This window comes from Rhinoderma darwinii, chromosome 9 (assembly GCF_050947455.1).
Source record: "Rhinoderma darwinii isolate aRhiDar2 chromosome 9, aRhiDar2.hap1, whole genome shotgun sequence".
NCBI lineage: Eukaryota > Metazoa > Chordata > Amphibia > Anura > Rhinodermatidae > Rhinoderma > Rhinoderma darwinii.
In genome coordinates this window covers 63,792,078-63,817,875 of record NC_134695.1, presented here as the reverse complement: position 1 = coordinate 63,817,875, position 25,798 = coordinate 63,792,078, and the positions used below count along the sequence as shown (strand labels likewise).

Genomic DNA, 25,798 nt, shown 5'->3' with positions numbered 1-25,798 from the left:
TGTTACCTCCTCTGCCGTCAGCTCAGTGCCAGTCAGACTCTGGACAGCTTTGTCAGAAAAGACATGCTGGTTGCCAGGGATGCATTACCTGAACGCTACAGGGCATTACATAGCAACCAACGTGTCTCAGATTACTGAATTGGCACTGGACCATTTTTTACTCTAACTTCTATCATTAATCAGATCAGGCCCCATGATAACTGCAGAGGCTTCCTCTGTGGTACATGTGCCAGGCTTGGGCATATACATTTTGCTTTCTACAAAAGAAGACATTAGCCCACATTCGACAGAACTGATGAGACTGCAGATTTTATTTCCGTTCTGTAGAGCAATTTGTCTTTTTCCCTTGTACGACTTCTATGAGAAATGTTTATCTACTACACAATGGGTTTATATTGATGATGATTTCTTAATCCCGGCATTCATTGTTGTATCTCCTACATTTCTCTCTTTATCTAAACAGAGGAAACAGTTTACATTACAGGATCACTGCTTGCTTGTGTTATTTTCTTTTTTTAATTGATGATCTAATGACGGCTGGTTTCAGAGAGATGATGTGGACCAAAGAATTACTGGACAGTAATTTGAGTCAATCATTGTGCTAAAAGATGTAGCTGGGTTGAGAATGTCTGATGCAGCAGGGCTGACTTTGCTTAGTGCAGCAGGGCTGACTTTGCTTAGTGCGGCAGGGCTGAGTTTGCTCGGTGCGGCAGGGCTGAGTTTGCTCGGTGCGGCAGAGCTGACTTTGCTCGGTGCGGCAGGGCTGACTTTGCTCGGTGCGGCAGGGCTGACTTTGCTCGGTGCGGCAGGGCTGACTTTGCTCGGTGCGGCAGGGCTGACTTTGCTCGGTTCGGCAGGGCTGACTTTGCTCGGTGCGGCAGGGCTGACTTTGCTCGGTGCGGCAGGGCTGACTTTGCTCGGTGCGGCAGGGCTGACTTTGCTCGGTGCCGGAGGGCTGAGTTTGTAATATAGTACAGCTCATTCTTATGACAATGTGTTGTTTTTTTTCTTTTTAAATAGGACTGCAGATAAACAATACATCCCAGATTTCTTGGTGCATGTGAATATCGTAAATTCAGTGATGCTACACCATTTCATTTCTATTTAATATTAGATTGTGAGTTTATACTGATGGTAAAAAAGGGTAAGCCGTTACCTGTCATCGATCTATCGAAGGCTTGACCTATAGATCAAGCAATTTCAATATGGCGCCTGTGCTGCTTATTGGCATATTTTAAGAGAATTTCCTCTAATTTCCTTCCATGTGCTGGCGTTCAGGCTCCATCGGGTGCCATATGCACACGGTTTTTTTTTTTTCCCCCAGAATGCCCCATGCACTACAAAGATAGCCCTATTAATCTCCATACAAAACTGAGCCGTAATACAACTGTGTGCACGAGCCCTAAATGTAAGTCCTTAGTCGCACTCGTGCTGCAATTTTTTAAGACAAGATCCTTTATACTTATTCTTAGACATTCTTCTTGTACGTTGTCCTGTCTTTATGTGCTATAGACTGGCATGAATGCTATATGTAGCAGGTTGTTATTGAGAGTGTTGGATATCTCAGCCCTCCCATCTGGAGAAGCACAAGCGTCTGTCACACCATCTTGCACAGTGGCGCTTTACTGAGGCTACTTTCCTATGTGTGCCACCTTCTACATTAATCTGAGGGGAATAGGTCTTTTTTTAAATGCTTCAAGTTCAGGTTTCTCTTTGATAAGGGCCGTTCTGTCATTCAGCGCACCCATACCTAGACTTTACAAATGAAAAATGATCCCCATTATCTAGAATTTGCATTTGAAACAAGGAGGATTTTGCAACCGTTTGGAAAAAAACACTTGTCTGTCGGCATAACCTACCCTGACACAATTTTGTCATGGATGGCAAATAGTAGGCTCAAATGTACCAGCTTCCCCAAAGTGCCAGTTAGGGGGTGTGCCCTGCCCACCTTAGATTCCTGAATAAGAGGGGTTAGGGTAAAAGAAAGCATGTTACATGACCCAAAGTCAACTCAATGTGCACTCTCTCGGAAAGCACTAAGTTTTTTTGTTATTTTTATTAATACATGTATAACATTTGTCAGCGTGAACTCCATCTTGTTTTCCATCCTTCTGATTGGCCTTTTGCAAGGCGGTTTATTCCACACCGTTGCACCCTCCTAGTTAACGCTGAAATGCAACCACGCACTATGGTCTGTCATTGCGGCAGTTTCACTTTTAAGAGGTTATCAAAGACTTTGTATATAAAGTATATGGAAGGGTGCTCAGGATATGCTCATAGTTTGGAACATATTTAAGCGGCCCAGTTTGGTCGACAAACTCAGATCTCCGGATCCGTGACTCCAGGCTGGGTATTATTGGGTTACATGGAGCAGGTCCTACAAGGGGGAATGCAATCAAATAGTGGCATACAAGAGAGGGGGCACCATAGCAAAAATAAAAATAGACCCCCAGCATGGTGCTGGTTTTGCCACCCAGGACAGAAGGGCCTAATTTTTCTCACCACTCAGTAGCAAACGATATTGACCCACCCAAGCCTGGATCCTAGCTCTCCAAGGGCCCCATAGCAGCTATATGGTACGTTCGGTCTGGCGTGCGGAGGGCTCTATATCTATATTTTTCAGGTATCTAAAGAAACACAAGTACAACTATAGCAGAGATCGGAGCCCAGGGAAGAATTGATTCCTCAACTGGGAAATCTTTTTTGACTCGTGATTTAATAACAATATATTAGGAATAGTTGATAATCTATTTGCAATAAGTCTTTTTGTCATTCTGTATTCCTGGAAATATTTTGATCTCCTCATTATGAAATATACATAGTTTGTTTTTGTATTGTAGAGTTCAGCCCAGTTCACACAGTGTTTTGACGCGGAAACGGGGTCAATAAACGTCCGAACGCTGTTAGCCGCTCGTGGGGAAAAAAATCGGCATGTTCTTTCTTGCGCCTGACCTCCCATTGACCGTAATGGGAGGCATAAAAGTGTTTTTTGTTGTTTTTTTTGCCTGCTGCGCTCAATGGCCACTTGCGAAAAACACTGGCGTGGCAAGAAAGTGCAGGCAGGTCAAAGAAATCTGCCTCAAAGGTCCTGGAATTTGGAGGCAGATGTTTTCTGCCTGCAAAGTCCTCCGTGTGAACTGACCCTTAAATTGTAATGTTAACTAAAGTCCCTGCTGTCGCACTATTTGTGTCAGAGACGGCATCAATGGCTTTGATACAGGTTTGTAGGCCTCAAAGTCCAGCACTGGTGACATCTTTGTTCCATGTAATAATGTCGTTGCTGCAGATCTGTGTATTTATAACAAGTGCCATCAGTACTGAGCTGTCATTGGCAAGCTGCACGGAGTGGATATGTGCGATTCTATATATAACTTAGTGCTACTGGTCTCTGGTTAGCATCCCCTCTCCATCTCTTCATCTCCAATGTATTTATCATTCATAAACATAAGCACTCAGTACGTCACTATATATTTCTCTTGTTTATTACATTACAGATTTTCAGGGAGAACTCCCCATTGAAAGGGATCTCCACATTTTTTTTTTATTGAAAACCAACATCCAGTCAATGAACAAATAACCTAATAGTTTTTATGCCTTGTGGCCTAGAATATTGCATGTCGTGGGTATTTAAAAACCAACAGCTTGTGAATTCAGCTGACATATATCAATTTGTTTGGGAAAAATGTAGTAGCCAGAGCTTCTCTCCCCCTCCGTATTCCATTCACTACAGTAGGACATGGCCTGGCAGTTACAAGTGTTGTTAAGGCTCCGATATATTGAACATTTACTGTATTCCCTTAGCCTCTGACTCCAGAAATTATCGGTGGCAATAAATGCGTCTCTTACCAAATTCTGATCACTAGTGTGGTGAAATGATGTTTAGAGGGAGTCCTGACAATACTGTATTTTCTCTACGCTTAGTGGCTTTTCATGTATTCTTATCAGGTGCATTATTTCTTAGACTTGTAGAAGTCCTATATGTGTGCCCAGTAAAGCCTAAACCTGATCTTGTGGTCGTCATCTATTGGGTAATGTGTGCCAGTAAAGTCCGTAACTGATCTTGTGGTCATCATCTATTGGGTAATGTGTTCCTAGTAAAGTCCTAAACTGGTCTCTTGGTTGTCATCTATTGGGTAATGATTGCCCAGAAAAGTCTAAACCGGATCATGTGGTTGTCATCTATTGGGTAATGTGTGCCCAGTAAAGTCCGTAACTGGTCTTGTGGTCATCATCTATTGGGTAATGTGTTCCTAGTAAAGTCCTAAACTGGTCTCTTGGTTGTCATCTATTGGGTAATATATGCCCAGGAAAATCCTATACTGGCCTTGTGAAGATCATGAACTGGGTACGGTGTGCCCATTCAAGTCTAAAGCTGGCCTTGTGGGACTTATGTATTGGGATATACGTTTACAGCTTCCCATATCTCTGGGTGCAGGCAGATCACTACGACCTGTCATTCTCTAGGAATTTAAGATTTTGTAGACACTGATGCGGTCCGAATGTTGTAAACTACACCACAATGTACCCATTATTAACAAGCTGATGAAGAAAGTTCCTGTGTGATACCCTCTTACTAGGAATATGTTGCACCTGGAAATAAAAATTGATCAGAACACCCCCTCGTTTTAATTTTGGCATATAAGTTAGTCATACAGCTCCCTATATAAAGAGTATATGCAAGATATGACCTGATCCTACAGTTATTATGTCTTACACATGCATGCGTCTACACATCCTCATTCCACCATCCATATTACACTCATAAGTCTGCAAATAGATTGAGCACAACATTTCTGACGCCCTTTGTATTTTTGTTACAACCCCCCACTAGGATGAGGCTTGTGTATGACATATGTTTTTGCTTTGGGAACCATACAGACCCTCGCAGTATTCTTTGTTAATTCCCCGATGTCAGATTGAATAAATCTCAATTCCCTTGGTGCATTTCATCAGTTCGTCCAATTTTACATGTCTGTCAAAGAAGACAACTCGATTTCTGTGCTGCCACGAGGGGGTTGTCATTTAACCTTCCTTCTTTCCTGGCCCGGTTGTGTCCGTAAAATAAGTCATAAATCAGAATACACAGTGCAGGTGTTTAGCGTACGGGAACGACGGAGTAATATGGATGGTGCCCATGATGACCTCGTACCTGGTCTTAGTGCAGTCTTATGTTATACTTCGGCCTTTAAAACTATTAGTTACACTTCTTTCATGCATGTTATTTATTTATTTTTTCATTTCAGTGCCGTTCAGGGAAGCGCCCAGCTACTCTCATCGGAGAAGGGGGCAACAACACACCTTGACCGCACCCAGAGTCCTCCTTCGTTCAAATAGCGACAACAACCTGAACGTGAATAATATCCCTGAGTGGTCCGCCGCCTCAGCCTCTTTACACCGCAGCCTCTCACCACAGCTACTGCAACAGATGCAGAATAATCCAAATGGAACTGTGAAAACTATTGGGAGCTATTCCCAAGTACCACGAAGCCGCTCACCTTCCCTGAACCGCTTAGGAGAGGATGCAAAAAGACAGCAACACAGGCACGTCAGGTATGTTCTCCATGCAGTGTTACACTAGGGTTTCTTGGGCACACTAGAGGGAACGATTTTGAGGGTCCACCCTCCATGTACACGTCTGCTTATAATTGCATCGTAAACTTTGTTGGTATCATTGCACACACAGTTCTAATAGGTTATTTGGGAATCATCCTATAAAAAATACCCTACTGCCAAATTATTGGTGTCAAAGTCCGCTCCAAATCGGGTTGTCGTCTGCTGGACCGGAGGATCCTCTGGGGGACAGTCCAATCTTGTCTCCATGGCACCACTGATGATATTTGTGTAATACTAGAATACATTTTGTTGTTGGTGATGATATATTCCATTCTTCTTTATTCCCGCATGGTAAAAAAAGCCAGCAGAAACACTCTCCACCTGCTCCTTGTCTTGTTTGTTCTCGCTCCTGCGGACAACTTTGCATGAGCCTAATGTTGCTCGAAGACATTGATATTTTTTATTTTTTCCTTTTACAACTAATGATAAAATATTCTCTTGTTTACATTAAGGCTATGTCTACCATTGTGTTTGGTGTAACTTTCTACTTAGTTTTTACTGAAAATAATTTTTACTTTTGGAGATACAGTTGCTTTGAATCCTGTATACAGAGCAGCAGTATCGTGCGCTAAGACTTGAATCCGTCAGGTCAGCGGATCTGACGGGTTCAGTGACAACGGGTCCTGCGTTTCTCTGACACGCAGGATCCACCTGTAATCTATCACATCCAAGTTATGAACAGTTCGATCCTGCGTGTCAGACAAGCAGGACCCGCAGACATTGAACCCGTCAGTCTCGCTGACCTGACGGATACAGGTTTCAGTGCAACATACAGCGGCTGTTATACAAGATACAAAGCAGCTGTATCTCAGAGTAAATATTATTTTTAATAAAAACTAATTAGAAAGTTGCACCAAACACGCTGATAGACAATTATTATTATTTTTATTTTTTTATTTTTTTTTTAAATGGCTTTTCAAAGGTGTACATAGCCTTTAAGTTATTGTTCTAAATCATTGTAGATCAACGTATAGATGTACACACTAGAGGGTTCTAACAAAGATTATGTGGTCGTGGACTGGAACAGAGTTAAGAACTGATGCTTGAATTCAAGAGCTGTTATTAGAGAACTGGAATTGATCTTAAATAAGATTTGCCAGCTCTTCAAACATTTCTGTTTTCGCAAATACTTATGCAATGCTTTAACTAACACTGCTGAAGCATCTTTTCTTAGACTTTTGCGTTGTGCCGTACCTCTGTTATACTTCCTGGAAATTTATAAATAAATTGACAGCTGGGCGTTACCATTCCAATTGTCAATAGGTTTTGTCCCTACCTAGTCTGACACTGTCAGCAGAGGAATGGAAACGGCCAGTTGTTAATGTGTCTATACGTTTCCAAAAAGAATATCAGAGGAACGGTGCCACCAAGCTGGGTTTGAAAATAAAGGGTCTTCTAGTGGGGATCTGACAGGGTGCTGAACATAGCCATTTTGTAGTATATAGAGTAGTGACTGAAGGCTTGAGTGACAAAAAGGTACATTTAAGGTACTCAGATCATATGCGCCGTCTTCTTGCCCTGGGGCAATATTTTGCATGCCTCCCTGTACTAGGAAAACCATTGATAGGTTGTCACCTTTGGCAAAAGCTTCAATTACTTCCAAGGAGAAAGCATTTAAATAGCTTCTTAGTGTGTACTACAAATTTCTGCTGAAAAGCCAATCCAGACACAAAGGGAAAGGTTCTGTTGTAGTTATCACAGGCAAAATCCTCCATACGGCACAGAAAAGAATGAGAATCTTTTGGAAAGTACAGTTTTAGGCCCAGTACACACTGAGTATTTTGACGTGGAAACCGTCAACGTCCGAGTCGGGTTGTTTTTTTGTGGTGGTTTTTAGCAGCTCGCTTTAAAAAAGAAGCATGCTGTTTTTTGCCACGGTTCCATCTCTGACCTCCCATTGTTATCAATGGGAAGCGGAGAAAGCGTTTTTCGCTGCGTTTTTTTGTTTGTGGCGCTCAATGGATGCAGGTGAAAACGCAGTGAAAATCGCGGCAAGAATTTACAGGCAGGTCCAAATCTGCCTCAAAATTCCTGAAGGAATTTTCTTTTAAACTCATACAACTTATTTTTTATATATATATATATATATATATATATATATATATATATATATATACAGTGAAGGAAATAAGTATTTGATCCCTTGCTGATTTTGTAAGTTTGCCCACTGTCAAAGACATGAACAGTCTAGAATTTTTAGGATAGGTTAAGTTTACCAGTGAGAGATAGATTATATAAAAAAAAAAAAAAGAAAATCACATTGTCAAAATTATATTTATTTATTTGCATTGTGCACAGAGAAATAAGTATTTGATCCCTTTGGCAAACAAGACTTAATACTTGGTGGCAAAACCCTTGTTGGCAAGCACAGCAGTCAGACATTTTTTGTAGTTGATGATGAGGTTTGCACACATGTTAGATGGAATTTTGGCCCACTCCTCTTTGCAGATCATCTGTAAATCATTAAGATTTCGAGGCTGTCGCTTGGCAACTCGGATCTTCAGCTCCCTCCATAAGTTTTCGATGGGATTAAGGTCTGGAGACTGGCTAGGCCACTCCATGACCTTAATGTGCTTCTTTTTGAGCCACTCCTTTGTTGCCTTGGCTGTATGTTTTGGGTAATTGTCGTGCTGGAAGACCCAGCCACGAGCCATTTTTAATGTCCTGGTGGAGGGAAGGAGGTTGTCACTCAGGATTTGACGGTACATGGCTCCATCCATTCTCCCATTGATGCGGTGAAGTAGTCATGTGCCCTTAGCAGAGAAACACCCCCAAAACATAATGTTTCCACCTCCATGCTTGACAGTGGGGACGGTGTTCTTTGGGTCATAGGCAGCATTTCTCTTCCTCCAAACACGGCGAGTTGAGTTAATGCCAAAGAGCTCAATTTTAGTCTCATCTGACCACAGCACCTTCTCCCAATCACTCTCAGAATCATCCAGATGTTCATTTGCAAACTTCAGATGGGCCTGTACATGTGCCTTCTTGAGCAGGGGGACCTTGCGGGCACTGCAGGATTTTAATCCATTACGGCGTAATGTGTTACCAATGGTTTTCTTGGTGACTGTGGTCCCAGCTGCCTTGAGATCATTAACAAGTTCCCCCCATGTAGTTTTCGGCTGAGCTCTCACCTTCCTCAGAATCAAGGATACCCCACGAGGTGAGATTTTGCATGGAGCCCCAGATCGATGTCGATTGACAGTCATTTTGTATGTCTTCCATTTTCTTACTATTGCACCAACAGTTGTCTCCTTCTCACCCAGCGTCTTACTTATGGTTTTGTAGCCCATTCCAGCCTTGTGCAGGTCTATGATCTTGTCCCTGACATCCTTAGAAAGCTCTTTGGTCTTGCCCATGTTGTAGAGGTTAGAGTCAGACTGATTCATTGAGTCTGTGGACAGGAGTCTTTTATACAGGTGACCATGTAAGACAGATGTCTTTAATGCAGGCACCAAGTTGATTTGGAGCGTGTAACTGGTCTGGAGGAGGCTGAACTCTTAATGGTTGGTCGGGGATCAAATACTTATTTCTCTGTGCACAATGCAAATAAATATATATAATTTTAACTATGTGATTTTCTTTTTTTTTTTTTATATAATCTATCTCTCACTGGTAAAATTAACCTAGCCTAAAAATTCTAGACTGTTCATGTCTTTGACAGTGGGCAAACTTACAAAATCAGCAAGGGATCAAATACTTATTTCCTTCACTGTATATAGTAGGTTAAGACTCTGTTCACACCTCCGTTAGTTACTTTCCGTCAGGCTTCAGTTGCTTTTTGGCGGTCAGAATGCTGCACTATTGTATCCGGCCAAAAAACAAAAACTGATACCTGACAGAAACATGACTGATCCATTAAAGGTCAATGGAGAAAAAAGCGGATCCGTCGTAACTGCTCATCGTGTATTATAACGGATCCGTCCTATCTGTCATGGCTCCTGTAGAAACGGAAATCGTGGTGCAAGTGTGAATTACCATGCTTTACTGTACAAATTTTGATGCATGTGAGTGCAGATGACAGGCTCATTTGACATCTGCGTCGAGGGCCCTATTCGGGGCCTCCGTCGCAGATCTGATAAATAATTCTAGAAGTAAGAGTTCAACATTGAAACCCGACGGAACCCATTAAAGTCAATGGGTTCTGACAGGTGCCATTCGAGTTTGTGATTCAATAGCTTCGCCACTTATAACTGAACAGAAGAACGGAAAAACTTATTTCAGATGTAAACTAAGCTTTTCACAGTTAGAGCTAAGCTGCTAAGTCACGTCTGACAGTGGAGTGCAGTCGCTGTCTGTTTCCATGGACAACCAACAGAATTCTGACAACAGCAAAATTAATGGAAAAAAAAATTACCTACAATTACTAAAAACCACTGAAGCAAAACATCCACAAAGTTACTCAACTTTTTTTTAAAAGAGCATTAAACGAATGGCTGCTGACCCTTAAGCCGCTATTACACCCGGCTGATTTTGGCCAGGGCAGCGAGTGCCGATCAACGAGACAGCTCATTGATTGGCTCTTGTTTGCTCTTGTGACAAGGAGCTATGTATGGGGACGAGCCCACTCGTTACTCCGATCGCTCGTTCCCATACGTTATTACCATGTCGGCAGAGCGTCTCCCTGTTTACACTGGGAGACGCGCTGCCAACAACGATAATATTTAACTTTTTTAAAACTACGATCAGCAGATGAACGAGCGTTTGATCGAGCGTTTATACAGGGCAATTATCGTCAACAAGCGTTCTATGAACGATCGTTTGCCCGATAATTGCCCATTGTAAAACCCCCCTAAGACTTCATGCACATGACCGTATTACGAATCCAGGTTATTTGCGTCCTTAAAAATCCCTCCATGTGACCCCTTTTTTTATACAGAGGCATGTGGAGGTTTTCTTCTCACAGATTCCACGCTCCATCAGATGCTGTTTTACAGGGGCATTCTCCCCTGGAAGCTCTATACGGCAGCACAGGTCCATGATACAGACCCGTGGGGACTTTGTTTGCTGCAGTGCAGGGTCCATGCATTGACCTTAAATTCAGAGTGTGCCCGTTGACCATCTTTATATCCTCCTTTTTTTTTCCTCTTTTACAATATCCACTCTCCTTTATTCCTTGACCCTTTAATATTACTAAAAAACCACATCTGCCTTTAGTAACCTTCCCCTGTGTTATTGCTGAAGAGGAAATAAGAAAACGCACAGGGAGATTTACATCTGTGGCTCTATTTTAGGCTCGGTTAGTTTTCTCTGGTAAGGCAGGGCTGTGATATTTATATGTTAATGTATTCTGTCTTTAGCCCTTTAGTAAGAGATGAAACATTTATACAGCAGTAAAACAGACAGCAAGAAACAAAATGCCAAACAGAATCATTCTGTGGTCTTCTGAGGATGGCATTCCTGCGCCACGTATCTTTAATGCATGCAATGGCTCGACGTGTGCCGACTCCTGTTTATATATTCACTCCTCAATGAGCAGAAGGTGGTGGTAGATGAACTTGTCTCAAATGAGAGACAGTTATTGGACAAATGAGGTCTTATTACTGAAGAGTAAGTTCAAGGTAAAGCAGTGTATTGACACAAACAGGAAAGTTCACTGACAGGTAGCATATTCTCCGCGCAGCTGTTGCTGAACTACATCTCCCATGGTGCCAGGCTGGCTAAGAAGATTTCACTACGTAGGGGATGGGAATGTTGCACACACCTGCTTTCCAAGTAAGGCAGCTGGTCAAGTGCTTGATCATTGCTAGGAAGGCATTTGTCCCTGCTCAAGATTATATTTCTTGAAGCGTGTGATTCCTGAACATGAATTACAGAAACAGAGTAGCTCGCTGAACTACGCTGTTTCCGTAAGTTCCACAGAACTGAATGGTAGTTACAGAAACCGTGTAGCTCGCATGCTATGCTGTTTCCGTAACTGCCATTCACTACTATGGGACTTACGGAAACAGCGTAGCTCAGCGGGCTACACTGTTTTCTTCTTTATGGTCGGAAATCACACGCTTCAGCCGCAACACAGAGCAGCAGAACGGGGTTTAGTGGGGCCCCGTTCTAGGGATAGGTGCAGGTCCCAGAGGTGGGACCTGCAATATCCTGTGGATATGTCATAAATGTCCCTGATTGGGAAAACCCCTTTAACATTGCTTTTTATTATAAGCACCTTCTTTGAGTTCTGATTGGAAAGGGCCATTTAGCCAGGACATTTTTGCCCATTATGAAGCGGTTTCGTTTTTTCTTTATTTCTGCTTTTTAGAATGGTGCCAATTTATAAAATAAAAAGTGCAGCCCTGACACATGTGGAAACATGTCCCATTTCCTCAGGCTCCTGATGTTCTTGCACTGGTTCATGTCTTATGGAAGTCATTGTGGGCGAGAAATAACATTCTGTCTTATTCCTCAGTTCTCTAGTTCTTTATAATACTTGCGATATGGACCGTCAAGATGTGATGTCAGTAAAGTACACCAAGTGAAGATATAAGGGACCAGTGTGATCTTATAGGCTAGTAGCACCAGTTCATTCTATAGTGTACCAGTCCGCTACAGAGCTATATATAAATGACGGGGTGTGAGTACCTCTGTTTCAAATATGATGATGTTTTGACAGCAATTAATCATTCACCACGACATTTGTCACTGTCACAGTGTTCCTTGGGTTTATTCTATTTTTGGTCTAGTTAAAATGTAAAAAAAAAATTGCTATGTAAGAACATAGTTAAATTCATATATTCAGGGCTGGAGTACATGCGTGTTTTTTGCTGCAGATGTTGGCGTACATTTCAGACCCTTAAAGGGTAACTAAACGTTCAACAAATTTCTGATATGTCCTAGTGACTGGTGATTGGTGGCGGTCTGAGCACTGAGACCCCCCAACAATCGCTAAAACGAAGTGGCAGAAGCGCTCGTGTGAGCGCTGAGCCGCTTCGTTCCTGTTTGGCTTTTTTCGGAAATCGATGTAGCGGTGTACGGGCTCAATAGAAAGTCTATGAGCCCGTACATCGCTACATCGGCTTTCCGGAAAAAGCAGAACAGAAACGAAATGGCTCACACGAGCGCTTTTGCCGCTTCGTTCAGTGCTCGGACACCCACCAATCAAAACTGCTGATGTGTCACGAAGACATGTCAGAAGTTTGAACGTTTAGTTATCCTTTTAATAAAAACAGTAGTAACCAACCACATTTAGAGTAGTGTTCTTGACATAAAGGGGTAGATTTCATGTAAACGTGGCCGTAACGTATAATACTTCCACTCTAAGGCCTCAAGCATATAGTCATAAGACAGATCAGTGTTGCTATTGGGCCACAATGTATATAAAAATCAGAAGCGCGAGGAGATACAAAGACAAGTTTTTTTTCTCATGGAATCTATGAGAAAAAATGGCATTACAGGGGTATTCTCCCCTAGAAGCATTTCTTTTAGGGTTGAATATGCCTCATGAAAGTTCCATACGATGACGCACAGAGTGCCTATGGCTCTGTAATAAGTATAGGAGTCTGGAAGTCTAAATATAATACCTGTAGTTTGTATTGCTGCACAATTTAAAGGGCCTCAATCATGCAAACTCATGTACTTTCACACTAAATACACATTTTGGAGTTCTTGTTAAAGGCTATGTACACCGTTAGGCATTTTTCTTAAAAAAAATCCCACTATTTCAAACCGTATGATTGGTGCAATTTAACATACCATGCTTTTTATTAAAAATTATTTGTACTTTTTGAGATACAGCTGCCTTGTATCCTGTATACAGAGCAGCTGTATCGTGTGTTAAGACCTAAATCCGTCAGGTCAGCAGGACTGACGGGTTCAGTGTCAGCGGGTCCTACGTGTCTCCGACACGCAGGATCCCCTTGTAATCGATCATATCTAGGTTATGAACTTAGATGTGATTGATAGCAGCTCAATCCTTTGTGTCAAAGACACGCAGGACCCGCTGACACTGAACCCGTCGATCCCACTGACCTGACTGATTCAGGTCTTAGCGCACGATACAGCTGCTCTGTATACAGGATACAAAGCAGCTATATCCCAAAAAGTTAAAATATTTTTTAAGAAAAAGTATTTTTAAAGGAGCACCAATCATACTGATGGACATTTTTATTTTAAAAAAACAAACAAAAAAGATTTCAAAGATTTACATAGCTTTTAATCTAGTGACCGCAGCTGATATACAGGCCTCTAAACAATAATTGAACTGACCAGGCATGCAAGCGATCTAGATTGCACTTATGGGCTCCCACCTATAGACTGCTGTGAATTGGGCTGGTGTTTGGTTGAAGGGGGTGTAGGAATCCACAGGTCTCCACTTCTAAACATGGTGGCGTGACTAGTAGCATTATTTATCTATTGCTATTTTAGAGTTTATTTGGCCTCATGCAGGGAGGGCATGTGCCCTGGGCCTCCACCATGTTCAGAATTTAGGGGGGCCTTCATCACCTAGTTCTCTCCCGCTCTTTATAGACACACCCAGCAGCAAGACATGGATGTTTGAAAAGAGTTAGTAGGTTTTATTACTAATTGTTGTAGCTCTGTGGTCCTAGTATGGAGCTCCGATACCCCATCTGCCTGCAATGCTAACTAGGAAAAATCCAGTAGTGTACTTGACTGCCATAGGAAGATGGAGATAAGCAGCCGCCACACAAACGTAGCTCCGCTTATCTCCAGGATAAATAAATTATCAAGCATGTTAAAATCCATCAAGCTGCTCCTTGTTGCTCCAAACAGACTTTCGTTATACACATTAGATTGTTGTTAGACCCTTTTAGCATAAGGACATTTCCGGCTTATGGTTTTCTACTGGGGAGGACACTCCTAGGGTTCTCCACCATTTTTACCTCTATGGTGCCTTCATATTGCGTTTTAGACTATGCTTCTAGGGAAGAATGCCTCTGCAATATAGCATTCGATTGAACATGTCACACTTCTGTATGAAATCGGAGGTTCAGTGTGGACTCATGGATTTCCATGGGTGCCGTATTACGGATTCATACTCCAATCCCTAAAACAGAGGTGTGTGCATGAGCCCTAAATATAGGCAATACATTTCCCAAATAATGTCCCTTTAAGACATTGTTGAAAGAAAATGATCTGATCTTTGGCATAGATATGCCCACAATCTCCCATGTGCAGTACGAATGACCGCTCGGTCTCAAATACTGACCTTATAAAATCAGCTCGGGTGCCCCCTCTGCCTCTGCTACATCACCTGGCCGCAAACTCTTCAGGGGAGATTTATAGGACAAGTAAAAGCTAGCGGGTGAGATCCTCCAGGCACTTACATAAACATTGCAGGCAGATGCATATATCAGGCATTTTGCCTTGGTCAGCTCCTTTAATTGCCATTCACATGTTACGCTCTCTAGATATTTGGACACTTTCTAATAAAGTTGGGTTTTGTTATTGCAATTTTCTGGTAAAAGGAAGAATAAATATGGAGGTCACAGCCAGCTATATTATGTAGAGAGAGGTCCCCCAGAGGCTTTTGGGAAATAAACTCCTCAGAATATGCAGATCTTCTCATTGTAGCACGCAAAATACACATTTTCCTCATCCTTGGGGAGTAAAGATTTCTTAGTATTTCTCCGGGCAATCTGCTAACTTGCAGTGCACTGAATCACTTAAAATAACTTAAAGAGATGCCTGTTTTTGTTGATTTGTCCCTTTCACAACTGGAAAATGCTGACCGCATAGGATAGGATAGGACACAGAAGAAAACGTTGTGTGCATGAACACCTAAATTTCAGGCAGAAGTGATGCGGTCTTGTTTAATTTTTCATTCTCATTGCTCCTTTCACCACGCATCGAAATGGAGCACAGGTTTTATATTCTCTTTTATATGCTCTTTGTTTGGATTTAACAACCTCATGAGGGATGGGAAATGACTGCTACTTTAAGCACATTTCTGGCCCAAAATATTGGGTGTCACATAAGGAATTGTCCACTTTCAACAATCCTTTTTGTTAGAAGGGCTCCTCGAAAGTAAATTTCTGCTGGGACCCACAGCGATCAGATGTAATCTGTGGGGGAACCAGGCAGAAAGTTTTCAATTCCCCTGCAGCACCACCACAGGAGAAATTATGCATTACACAAGGCTCATAGAAATGAATGAGGTCTATTCAATGTATGGACATGCCAGGTCCTCCAGTAGAAGAGAGAGATGCCCTTTGTGTCTGCTCTCTTCTCTGGCTAGGAGATGGAGGTCATAAATGGAAGACCCCACTTATTAATCCTTTCATGTCTGGGGATGTTTTAGGCCTTCATGCCCAGAGCAAAATGTGATCTTTTGGGATGCTGCATTCCTAAGGGTAAATTCACTAGCAGCAGATTTATTTATTTTTTAAATGTAGTTTGTTCAATAAAAAGTATTTACCTCCAGAATAAATTATTTAATTCACCTGTGCATATTGATGGCAAATGTGTACATTATGTAGCGTATGATGTCGATATGGTGCAGGGAACATAAACTCTATTTTAGTCTTAAAGGGTAACTAAACCTTCAAACTTCTGACGTGTCATAGTGACATCTCCGAAGTTTTAAATGGTGGGAGTCCGAGCACTGAGACCCCCCACCGATCGCTAGAATGAAGCTGCAGAAGCACTCGGAAAGCCGATGTACCGGTGTACAGGTTCGTTGACTTTCTTTCCGTACCCCGCTACATCGGCTTTCCGAGAAAAGACGATAAGAAACCAAGCAGCTCACCCGAGCACTTCTGCCGCTTCGTTCTAACGATCGGTGGGGGTCTCAGTGCTCGGACCCCCACTGATCAAAACTTCTGACATTTCACTATGACATGTCAGAAGTTTGAAAGTTTAATTACCTTTTAAATGTATCTCCCTTCCTTAGCTTTAGATGCAGCCTCTGTACATGGGGGATAATCATCCAGAACAGAAATCTTTTATTAACGGGGGGAAAAGGAGATGGAGCCAGGGTAAAACAGACTAAAATTGGTAGCTGGGGTAATAATTTTTTGCTTAGGCGTTCATACTTTGTGTGACGCAAACATATTACGCCCATGCAAAATACGTTCGTTTTGCGCAGAATGTCTAAAATCGTTGCATGTGGGTTCGGATAGGTGTTCTCTTTTTTGTGGGGGAGATTTTTTTTATTTACATTTTAATTTTTTTTTCTCATTTGATTTTTTTTTACATTTTACTGTATTTATAATTTAGTTAATTATTTTTGTGCTAAAGGGCCACAGGTTAGTAGGGGACACCATCTATGTGTTCCCTACAGTCCCCTTATACAGATCGCTGATTACCTTGGTCTAATGGTAAGACATGCAGAGAACACTTCGATCATATCTTCTCTGTATCCCTCCAATCTTTCTCTGCACAGGAAATTCCTGTGATGTCATTCCTGTGATGTCATTCCTGTGATGTCATTCACTAGCAGCAGATTTTTTTTTTAATGCTCTTTTTTTTTTTTTTTTTAAAGGTAGTTTGTTCAATAAAAATTACGTCACGGTACTCCCTAGCAACTGCTCAAAAACTCTACTGTATTTGGTAACACACTGTGAGTGCTGTGTTCAGAGTTTTTAAGTGACGGGGATCTTCTCTTCCCTGTCACAGTACAGGATCGGGCTGTCAGTGTGACAAGTCGATCCGGCCCACGGCGCTGCGTGCAGGCGCTCGCAGTGCCATCAATGTCAGCATGTAAATTAACAGGCTTCTGGCACGGGGACCAGTCCATAAATTTGTTAATTTTTGTGGTGGGATTAACTCAATGCTCTAATAGGGTATTTGAATTGTTTCTTAAACATAGTAAAACTTTTCAATAGAAAAGTCAGTGCATGAATGACCACCTTTCCTATGAGTGCCAGGACTAGCTAGGCCCCAATATTTTTATTATTATTATTATTATTACTATTATTATTTTTGTTTTATTTTTTTTTAATGTTTATGTAGTCACCAAGGAAATTCTCATAATGGCCGGTCCTACCAACAGATAAGCCTACGACTCTCTACCTGTTGGCCTCGGGGTCCTCTTGTAATAACTGTCACTGTAAGGGCTCGGTCTTATTCTCCTTTTATTTTAATTATTAATACATTTGTTTTTCTCCGTGCGCACATGCTTCACTGAATACTTATTGGAAAATAAATTGAAAAGAAACACTTCTATATTATATGTATTTGCCTTTAAAATGAGAGGAATGAACCACTTCACATATTATACATCTGGCAGTATTAAATGACTGGAAGGTAAATATATGCAGATTACATTTTGAGTAAAGTGCAGAACGATCTTTAATAAGCTATTTATAAGAACACAGCCATAACTTTTTGTCTAGCCTCTATGGCTTCTTTCCCAGCTTTCGTATCTGCTTTAATACTCCATACAGTTCCGCTTAAGGACTTGCGCAATCAGCCATATTTGTGGTTTGTACGCACATCCATATTTTTTGCCCAAAAAAAGTGATTGGAGTATCCTCTTGATTCCTGTACCGAATACCCCCAAGGTATGCCTGCTGGGTATCCTAGACGAATCAATATGGCCATACCACATGCGCATCTTCCTATGGCAGACACTGTTTTTCGCCAGGGAGGCGATAGCGATTAGATGGATGTTGGGATCAGCCCCCATCTGTCAATCAGTGGAGGAAATTGGTTAATGCTACTATTCCATTTGAAAAAGTGGTTTGCAAAAATAGAGTTTTCCTTCAAAAATTCATCAAAGTCTGGAAAACGTGGTGCGAGTCTCCATTGACTCTTTACTTTCTGGGGTATCTGTGAGCAGGACTCTCTTCTGGTTTAGGGAGGCTAGGTTGAGGGTGAATATTGATATATATGGTTGTGCATTTTACATTTTTGCATGGCTACTTATCTTATACTTGATAAATTCTTTTGTCCTGTTCTCGCTTCTAATTTTGTTTATCCACAATATTTGTTATAAATGACACATGCGCAGAACTGTTTGAATTGTTTGTACTGTTTAGGAAGCATGTGTCGGGACTCCGTTCATGGGTTCAGTCTGAGCTTTCTGTCAGGGGTACCCATGAACGGAATCCAAACTGAAACAAACGGAAACCATAGGTTTCCGTTTGCATCACCTTTTGATTTCAATGGTGACGGATCTGGTGAAAATGGTTTCCGTTTGTCCCTGTTGTGTAAGGGTTCCATTGTTTTGATGGAATGAATAGCGCAGTCGACTTCGGTATTGATTCCGTCAAAATGACAGAAACCGTACACAACGGGGACAAACGGGAAAACATTTGCACTGGATGCGAACCATTGAAATCAATGATAATGCAAACAGAAACCTATGGTTAAGTTTTTGTTTGGATTCCATTCATGGAAAGCTCTGATGGAACCCATGAACGGAGTCCTGGCGCAGATGTGAACGAAGCCTTATTTCATTCCCGTGTATATTGCACCAAACTTTATTCAATAAACCGAGTTGTGTTTTGTTTTTTTTTTTTAAATGATTGAATCTCTGCAGAGGGAAAAAGATTTCCTTCCTCTTTTGGGATCCAATTCTATTATTAGCAAAAAATAAAATAAAATAACATTTGGACAAGAAAATTGATTAAATTCTTTTATCTAAACCAACCCTATATGTTTATTCACCTAGTCATGCACCATTGATCCCATCCCATTCATCATATAATGTAACATTTTACAGGCACTACTTTCTAAGTTCATGTTCTTCTTTATTAAATAGGTTTTATTAGACATTATTTCAGTTGGTTTCCGGTGTGACCCGATATTCAGCCTGAACATTCCCTAAAAACTGGTGTGGCACAAAGTACCTCATGCCTCATTGAAACCACCTGTTCCTAGCTTGTTTTTAGATTTTTTTTTGTAGTGAATATTTATTCAGCTCTGTAATAACATATAATGCATGAGAAACGGATCATCTTTAAAGGGTAACTAAACTTTTTTTAAAATCTTTTGACATCTCAGTAACATGATAGAGGTGTTGACCAGTGGGAGTCAGAGCACGCAGATCCTCACAGATCGCTAAAACAGGCAGAAGTGCTCGGGAGAGCGCTGTGCTGCTTCATTTCTGATTGTCTTTCTGAGCTGAGCAAGTGGTGTACGGGTTCAATAGAAAGTTGATCAGTGCTCAGACCACCACCGATCAAAACTTCTGACTTGTCATTTTTTTAAAGTTTAGTTACACTTTAACCCCTTCCTGACATTTGTTGTAAGTATACGTCATGGAAAGCCAGTGCTTCCCGCAAATTGTCGTATACTTACGACAAACGGATGGCACCGACTCAAAAGTTGAGTCGGTGCCATCATCCCTGGATGTCAGCTGTATCTTACAGCTGACACCCTGCTGTAATGGCAGGGACCGAAGTTCGCTTTGATCCCCGCCATTAACACCTTAAATGCAGCGGTCAAAAGTGATCGCTGTATTTAAGGTGTGTGCTGCTCGTTGGCACCATAGCAATGAAATTGCCGGGGTGCCGGTAGCTGCAATGGCAACCGGAGGCCTAATAGTGGCCTCCTGTTCTGCCTAGTACGGAAACTTTCCAGACGGGGCCTAAAAGGCTTCCGTAGCCGTCTGCAAAATGGCGCCTACTCAGGAGCTGAGCCAGCGTCATCAGCGGTGGATGTCCGCTGTATGTTACAGCGGACATCCACCTGTAATGGCTTGAACCGGAGCTAGCTCCAATCCCTGCCATTAACGCCTTAGATTCATCGATCGTAAGCGATCGCTGCATCTTAGTGATTCGCAGCAGATCAGCAGCTCTGCCCTGCAATCAGGCAACAAGGCTGCCGACAAAGCTGCTATAGTAACAGGAGGCCTAGCAATGGCCTCCTGATCTGCCATTTGGAAGCCGATTAGGCCCCGACCGGAGGCGAAGCCTAATCGGCTTGCTGTCAGTGAATGACTGACAGATTTAATACATTGCACTACATAGGTAGTATGTACCCCAAAATGGTATCAATAATAACTACAGCTCATCCCGCAAAAAAAACAGCCCTCATATCACTACGTCTATGAAAAAATAAAATAAGCTAAGGCCCCAATAAGTCAGGAAAGACAAATATGCAGTTCTTCCGGCCCGGGGGGAATATTTCTTCTGTTTCAAGAGGCGATTCATCAAGGCCCTAAAATTAGGGAACCAGGAAGGGTAGAGCCCAAACATATCTGCTGGAAGCGAGGGTGCCCATTATACCAGGACAACACTTCCTAGCAAAATTCCCCAAACTGCAAAGGTGCAGAGTGTGGACCAAAAGGGGGATTGGCCTGTGCAGAAAGGATTGCTTCACAGCGTAACAAATATCAATGGATTATTTTATTGTTTTTTTTTACCCCATTAGTATACAACCTGACTATGCCCCTGATATACTCTGCCCAGCTCACATATACCCCCACATTGTAAACTGAAATACCAGTAAAACTCACAACAAAACTACTACCAAGCAAAATCCATGCTCCAAAAGCCAAATGGTGCTCCATCCCTTCTGAGCCCTACAGCGTGCCCAAACAGCAGTTTACTTCCACATATATGGCATCGCCATACCCGGGGGCCTTTTTACAAATTTTGGGGGGTGTGTCCCCAGTGGCACAAGCTGGGCACTATATATTTACCACTGAAATGGCATATCTAGGGAAAAATTTAAATTCTTGCTTTGCACTATCCGCAGCGCAATAATTTATGGAAAAGACCTGTGGGGTGAAAATGCTTAATAAATGCCTTGAGGGGTACAGTTTCGTGAATGGAGTCACATTTAGGTAGTTTCCACTGTACTGGTACCTTCGGGGCTTTGCAAAAGCGACATGGTTTCAAGAAACCAATCCAGAAAATCTGTGCTCCAAAAGCCAAATGGCGCTCCTTCTCTTCTGATCCTTGCCGTGTGCCCAAACAGCAGTTTATGACCACATATGGGGTATTTCCGTACTCCAGAGAAGTTGCTTTAGAAATGTTGGGGTTATTTTTTTCCTTTTATTTGTTGAGAAAATGAAATATTTTTTTAGCTAAAACTACGTCTTATTGAAGAAAAAGGATTGTTTTTATTTTCACTGCCCAATTCTAATACAATCTATGAAACACCTGTGTGGTCAAAATTCTCACTATACCCCTAGATGAATTCCTCAAGGGGTGTAGTTTCCTAAATAGTCACTTTTTGGGCGTTTTCTGTGTTTTGGTCCTTCAGGGGCCTTGCAAGTGTGACATGGCCTGCGCAAACCATGACTGGCCTAAGTAGAGTCATGTGTTATTTAAAAACCTTTAACTTTATTCACCCCTTTTCTGCCCACCACCCAATAATGACACGTGACAACCGAGGTTGGATATGAAATGGCCACAGCAGCCGTTTATTTAATTACATTATTAAATGCAATTTTAATCCGAAACATTCGGATAACTCCTTTAGGAATTCGACCGGAGAATTCCTCCTCTAATTCACATGACCCAACATGGGTCAGAATCAGAAATAACAATCAACATTATTAACACTTTAACAGAACAGGGGAAGTCCTTGAAGCCATTTAAACCGGATTTCCTTTAAGTTAGCCATCTGCAAACCACCACCAACTCTTTACCTCCAGCCGTAAACCAGCTCGGAGGCACCGCTCACCTCTGCAGATGGCTTACAACCACCAGAAGGCCACTTCAAAGGGATAACACCCGATGAAGTCTTCAAATGATATACCTTTTTTGGGTGACGCATACCCCCGATGCGACCCCCCCCCACCATTTTGTAATGACAAACCTCAAGGACTCCCCCCGCCAGCTGCCATGACATCCGAACCTACTCCAAAGAAAATGAGAAACACAAGTTACATAATCATACATCATAAACCGTGAAATAAACAAAAACACACAACAACCCTAATCCCAAATTTACCCCCCAATTTAGGGTGGGAGCTCCGTTCACTACCTGTTGTTCCTCCCGCTGCTTCCGGCTCAATGCCGAAAACAGCGGGAGGAACAGATACCTCCCCCATGTCCCCTCTCCGTCTCCTCCTTTCCCTCCCCTAACATCTCCTTTCTTATTGGCTCCCTCTTCCTCCTATGGCAGTCATGGAGGCTTTCCCTTAAGCCCTCCGTGCTGCCGTCCAGCCTCGTCTTTCCTGCTAAATTTGAGCTCCAAAAGCCAAATGGCGCTCCTTCCCTTCTAAGCCCTGCCGTGTGCCCAAACAGCCGTTTATGACCACATGTGCGGTATTGTTTTACTCGGGAGAAATTGCTATACAAATGTTGTGTTGCTTTTTCTCCTAGTAGTCCTTGTGGAAATGAGAAAAAATTAGCTAATCCTACATTTTCTTTGAAAGAATGTAGATTTTCATTTTTACGGCCTACTTCCAATAATTTCTGCAAAAAACCTGTAGGGTCAAAATGCTCACTATACCCCTAGATAATTTCCTTGAGGTGTGTAGTTTCCCAAATGGGGTCACTTTTGGGGGATTTCCACTGTTTTGGCACCTCAAGAGCCCTTCAAACCGGATATGGTGCCTAAAATATATTCTAATAAAAAGAAGACCCCAAAATCCACTAGCTGCTCCATTGCTTCTGAGGCCTCTGCTCAGTCCAGTAGCACGCTATGGCCACATGTGGGATATTTCTCAACACTGCAGAATCTGGCCAATAAATATTGAGTTGCGTTTCCCCGGAAAAAACTTCTGTGTTACAGAAAAAAATGGATTAAAAATGAATTTCTGCAAAAAAAAATTAAGTACATTTGTAAATTTCACCTCTACTTTGCTTTAATTCCTGTGAAACGTCTAAAGGGTTAAGAAACTTTCTGAATGCTGTTTTGAATACTTTGAGGGGTGAAGTTTTTAAAATGGGGTGACTTATTGGGAGTTTCTAATATATAAGGCCCTCAAAGCCACTTCACAACTGAACTGGCCCCTGTAAAAATAGCCTTTTGAAATGTTCTTGAAAATGTGAGAAATTGCTGCTAAAGTTCTAAACCTTGTAACGTTCTAGAAAAATAAAAGGATGTTCAAAAAACGATGCAAACATAAAGTTGACATATGGGAGATGTTCATTAGCAACAATTTTGTGTGGTATAACTGCCTGTCTTACAAGCAGATACATTTAAATTTAGAAAAATGCAATTTTTTTTGCAATTTTTTGCTAAATGTTGGGGTTTTTCACAAATAAATACTGAATGTATTGAGCAAATTTTGCTAGTAACATAAAGTCCAATGTGTCACGAGAAAACAAGCATTCCGAAGTTATTACCACATAAAGTGAAACATGTCAGATTTGAAAAATTAGGCTTTGTCAGGAAGGTCCAAAGTGGCCAAAGCGGGAAGGGGTTAAGGATGAAAATTTACCTTTTGAAACCAATTTTATTTATAAATATATAATAATTTCTAGCTGTATCCTTAGATTTCAGAACATGCCGTCACATAGGAGAATATATATAATTACACTTTTTTGTTTTTGTATTTAGTCCTGGTCCCAACAAGGAGGTGGCCACTGCTGTGGATTATCAAGGTCCAAAACGCAAGTTGTACAGTGCATTACCCGGAAGGCATTTTATTGTGGTAAAACCGTATCAACCTCAAGGAGAAGGCGAAATTCCACTCCACAAGGGCGACAGGATAAGGGGTAAGATATCTAAAGAGTTAACTCTTTTTGGGAATGCACCTTCTTCTTTGTTCAGGTACTTCACTTTTTATTTGTCCATCATTATCTCACTGGTACTTTAGTTATTTTTTAATGTATCATCATTCTGTCCTTACTGTAATAGGAATCCGCTCTCTATGCATTGGTTTCTCAACAGCAGCCTATCTGAAAAAGCAGAGCTGCAGTGTACAGCATGGGGGAAGGATATTGCAGCAACTGAAGCCTCTGATGGGAAAATAAGTGGATTTCAGTCTACCACAGATTCCCAATAGATAATTCTACTCACCACCAGTCATTGGAATTTGGATCAGTTGGAACGTTTTTGTTTTCTTGGAAGCGTTCTAATTATACCCAATTATTCCGCTGTATTAAGCAAGCGACCTAATTATAGTGAAAAAGCATCGGGAACACGCAGTGGCTCATGGGTAAACCTTTGCGTTTACACCAGACCTATAGTCTAAAAACATTCCAGTGAATTCAGATAACCTCTCTTATTCCCTTGTGCGACCTGCAGGTCTTACATTTTCCATGTCACCCCCTGTTCTATAGGCCGTCTTATATATAGCTGGTGCTGCTATATAGAACAGAGCTGTCTTGTGTAATGAGCGGTTTGGAAAGGAAATGAGAAAATATGCAGCTTGATGTGTTGTGTTTTTTTTTTTGTTTTTTTTTTAGCAGATGGCTTTGGCAGATTAGGGCTTGATTAATGAAATGAAGTGTACTGTTTGATTAACAGACCATCAGTTACATTGTAAAATGACGGGATCTCAGAAATGTAACCTGCTTCAGGACGCCAAGCAGCCCACCCCTCGCAAGAATCAACACACGACTTCTAACCATTTATGCTAAAATGAATGTTTTCATTAATATTTAAGATTTCAATGATCTCATGGTTGATGCCTCCAGCAAATAAATAACAAAAAACTCAATGCCTACCCTTCGTTCAAGTGCTAGGAAGCCTATTTAGACAAAGGTTGGCCTTGAATGTTTTATTTTCCCCTAATGTGCTAATTTCTGCTTGGGTCTTCAGGCTCCTCAGTGGCAGGCGTAGATTGACCACTTGGGCAGTAGTACAGTGCCAGGAGACCCATGGCCAGTGGGGGCCCACGACCCCTTAGTTACTGCACACCTTAAAGGGTTATTCCAGTTATAGAAATTTAGACCATATCCGAACCTATCAGAGACAGTGGGCCCTACATCTTCAGTTCCTCACTTACATGAAGGTCGGAAACACTTCAATGTAATCTGCTAGTCAATAAACTTCCATTTTCAAAATTTGGAAACGCAATAACGCTCTCCTGAGAGTCGTCCCTTTAAAAGGATGCGGGAATACTGTCCGGTTACAGGAACTTTGCTGTGCTATAGGGAGATAAAATATAATATAATTTGCCACTAATAATGTGTATGGTGGCATCCTGACTCTCCGACAGCAGATGACAGGGGAGAGCAGGACTGGGCACGTTTAATTTCAGAGTAGTCTGGCAGCGACTTTCGCCCTATTGAAAACACATGAACTGCCAGCCGAGCGTACATGTGTATGGTGGAGTCGGGAAGAAAAGTTGTCGTTCGGCCGACAGTGATCTAAAGAGTATGGCCAGTTTAGTCAATAGTCGCTAGTCAATAGCGTAGTCAACTACGCTATTGATTCCGTCAAAACG

General features: G+C 41.8%; 1 protein-coding gene across 6 annotated transcripts in view; it reads left to right on the top strand.

The window, feature by feature from the left end:
- The window catches only part of SHANK2 (SH3 and multiple ankyrin repeat domains 2), a 474,104-nt gene that overhangs the window by 219,280 nt on the left and 229,026 nt on the right, over nucleotides 1–25,798 (top strand). For all 6 annotated transcript variants that reach the window (XM_075837984.1, XM_075837983.1, XM_075837982.1 and 3 more), the window contains 2 exons: nucleotides 5,244–5,550; nucleotides 23,965–24,122. In XM_075837984.1, coding sequence (XP_075694099.1) covers nucleotides 5,244–5,550; nucleotides 23,965–24,122 — 465 coding nt within the window. The remainder of the gene's footprint in view (nucleotides 1–5,243; nucleotides 5,551–23,964; nucleotides 24,123–25,798) is intronic.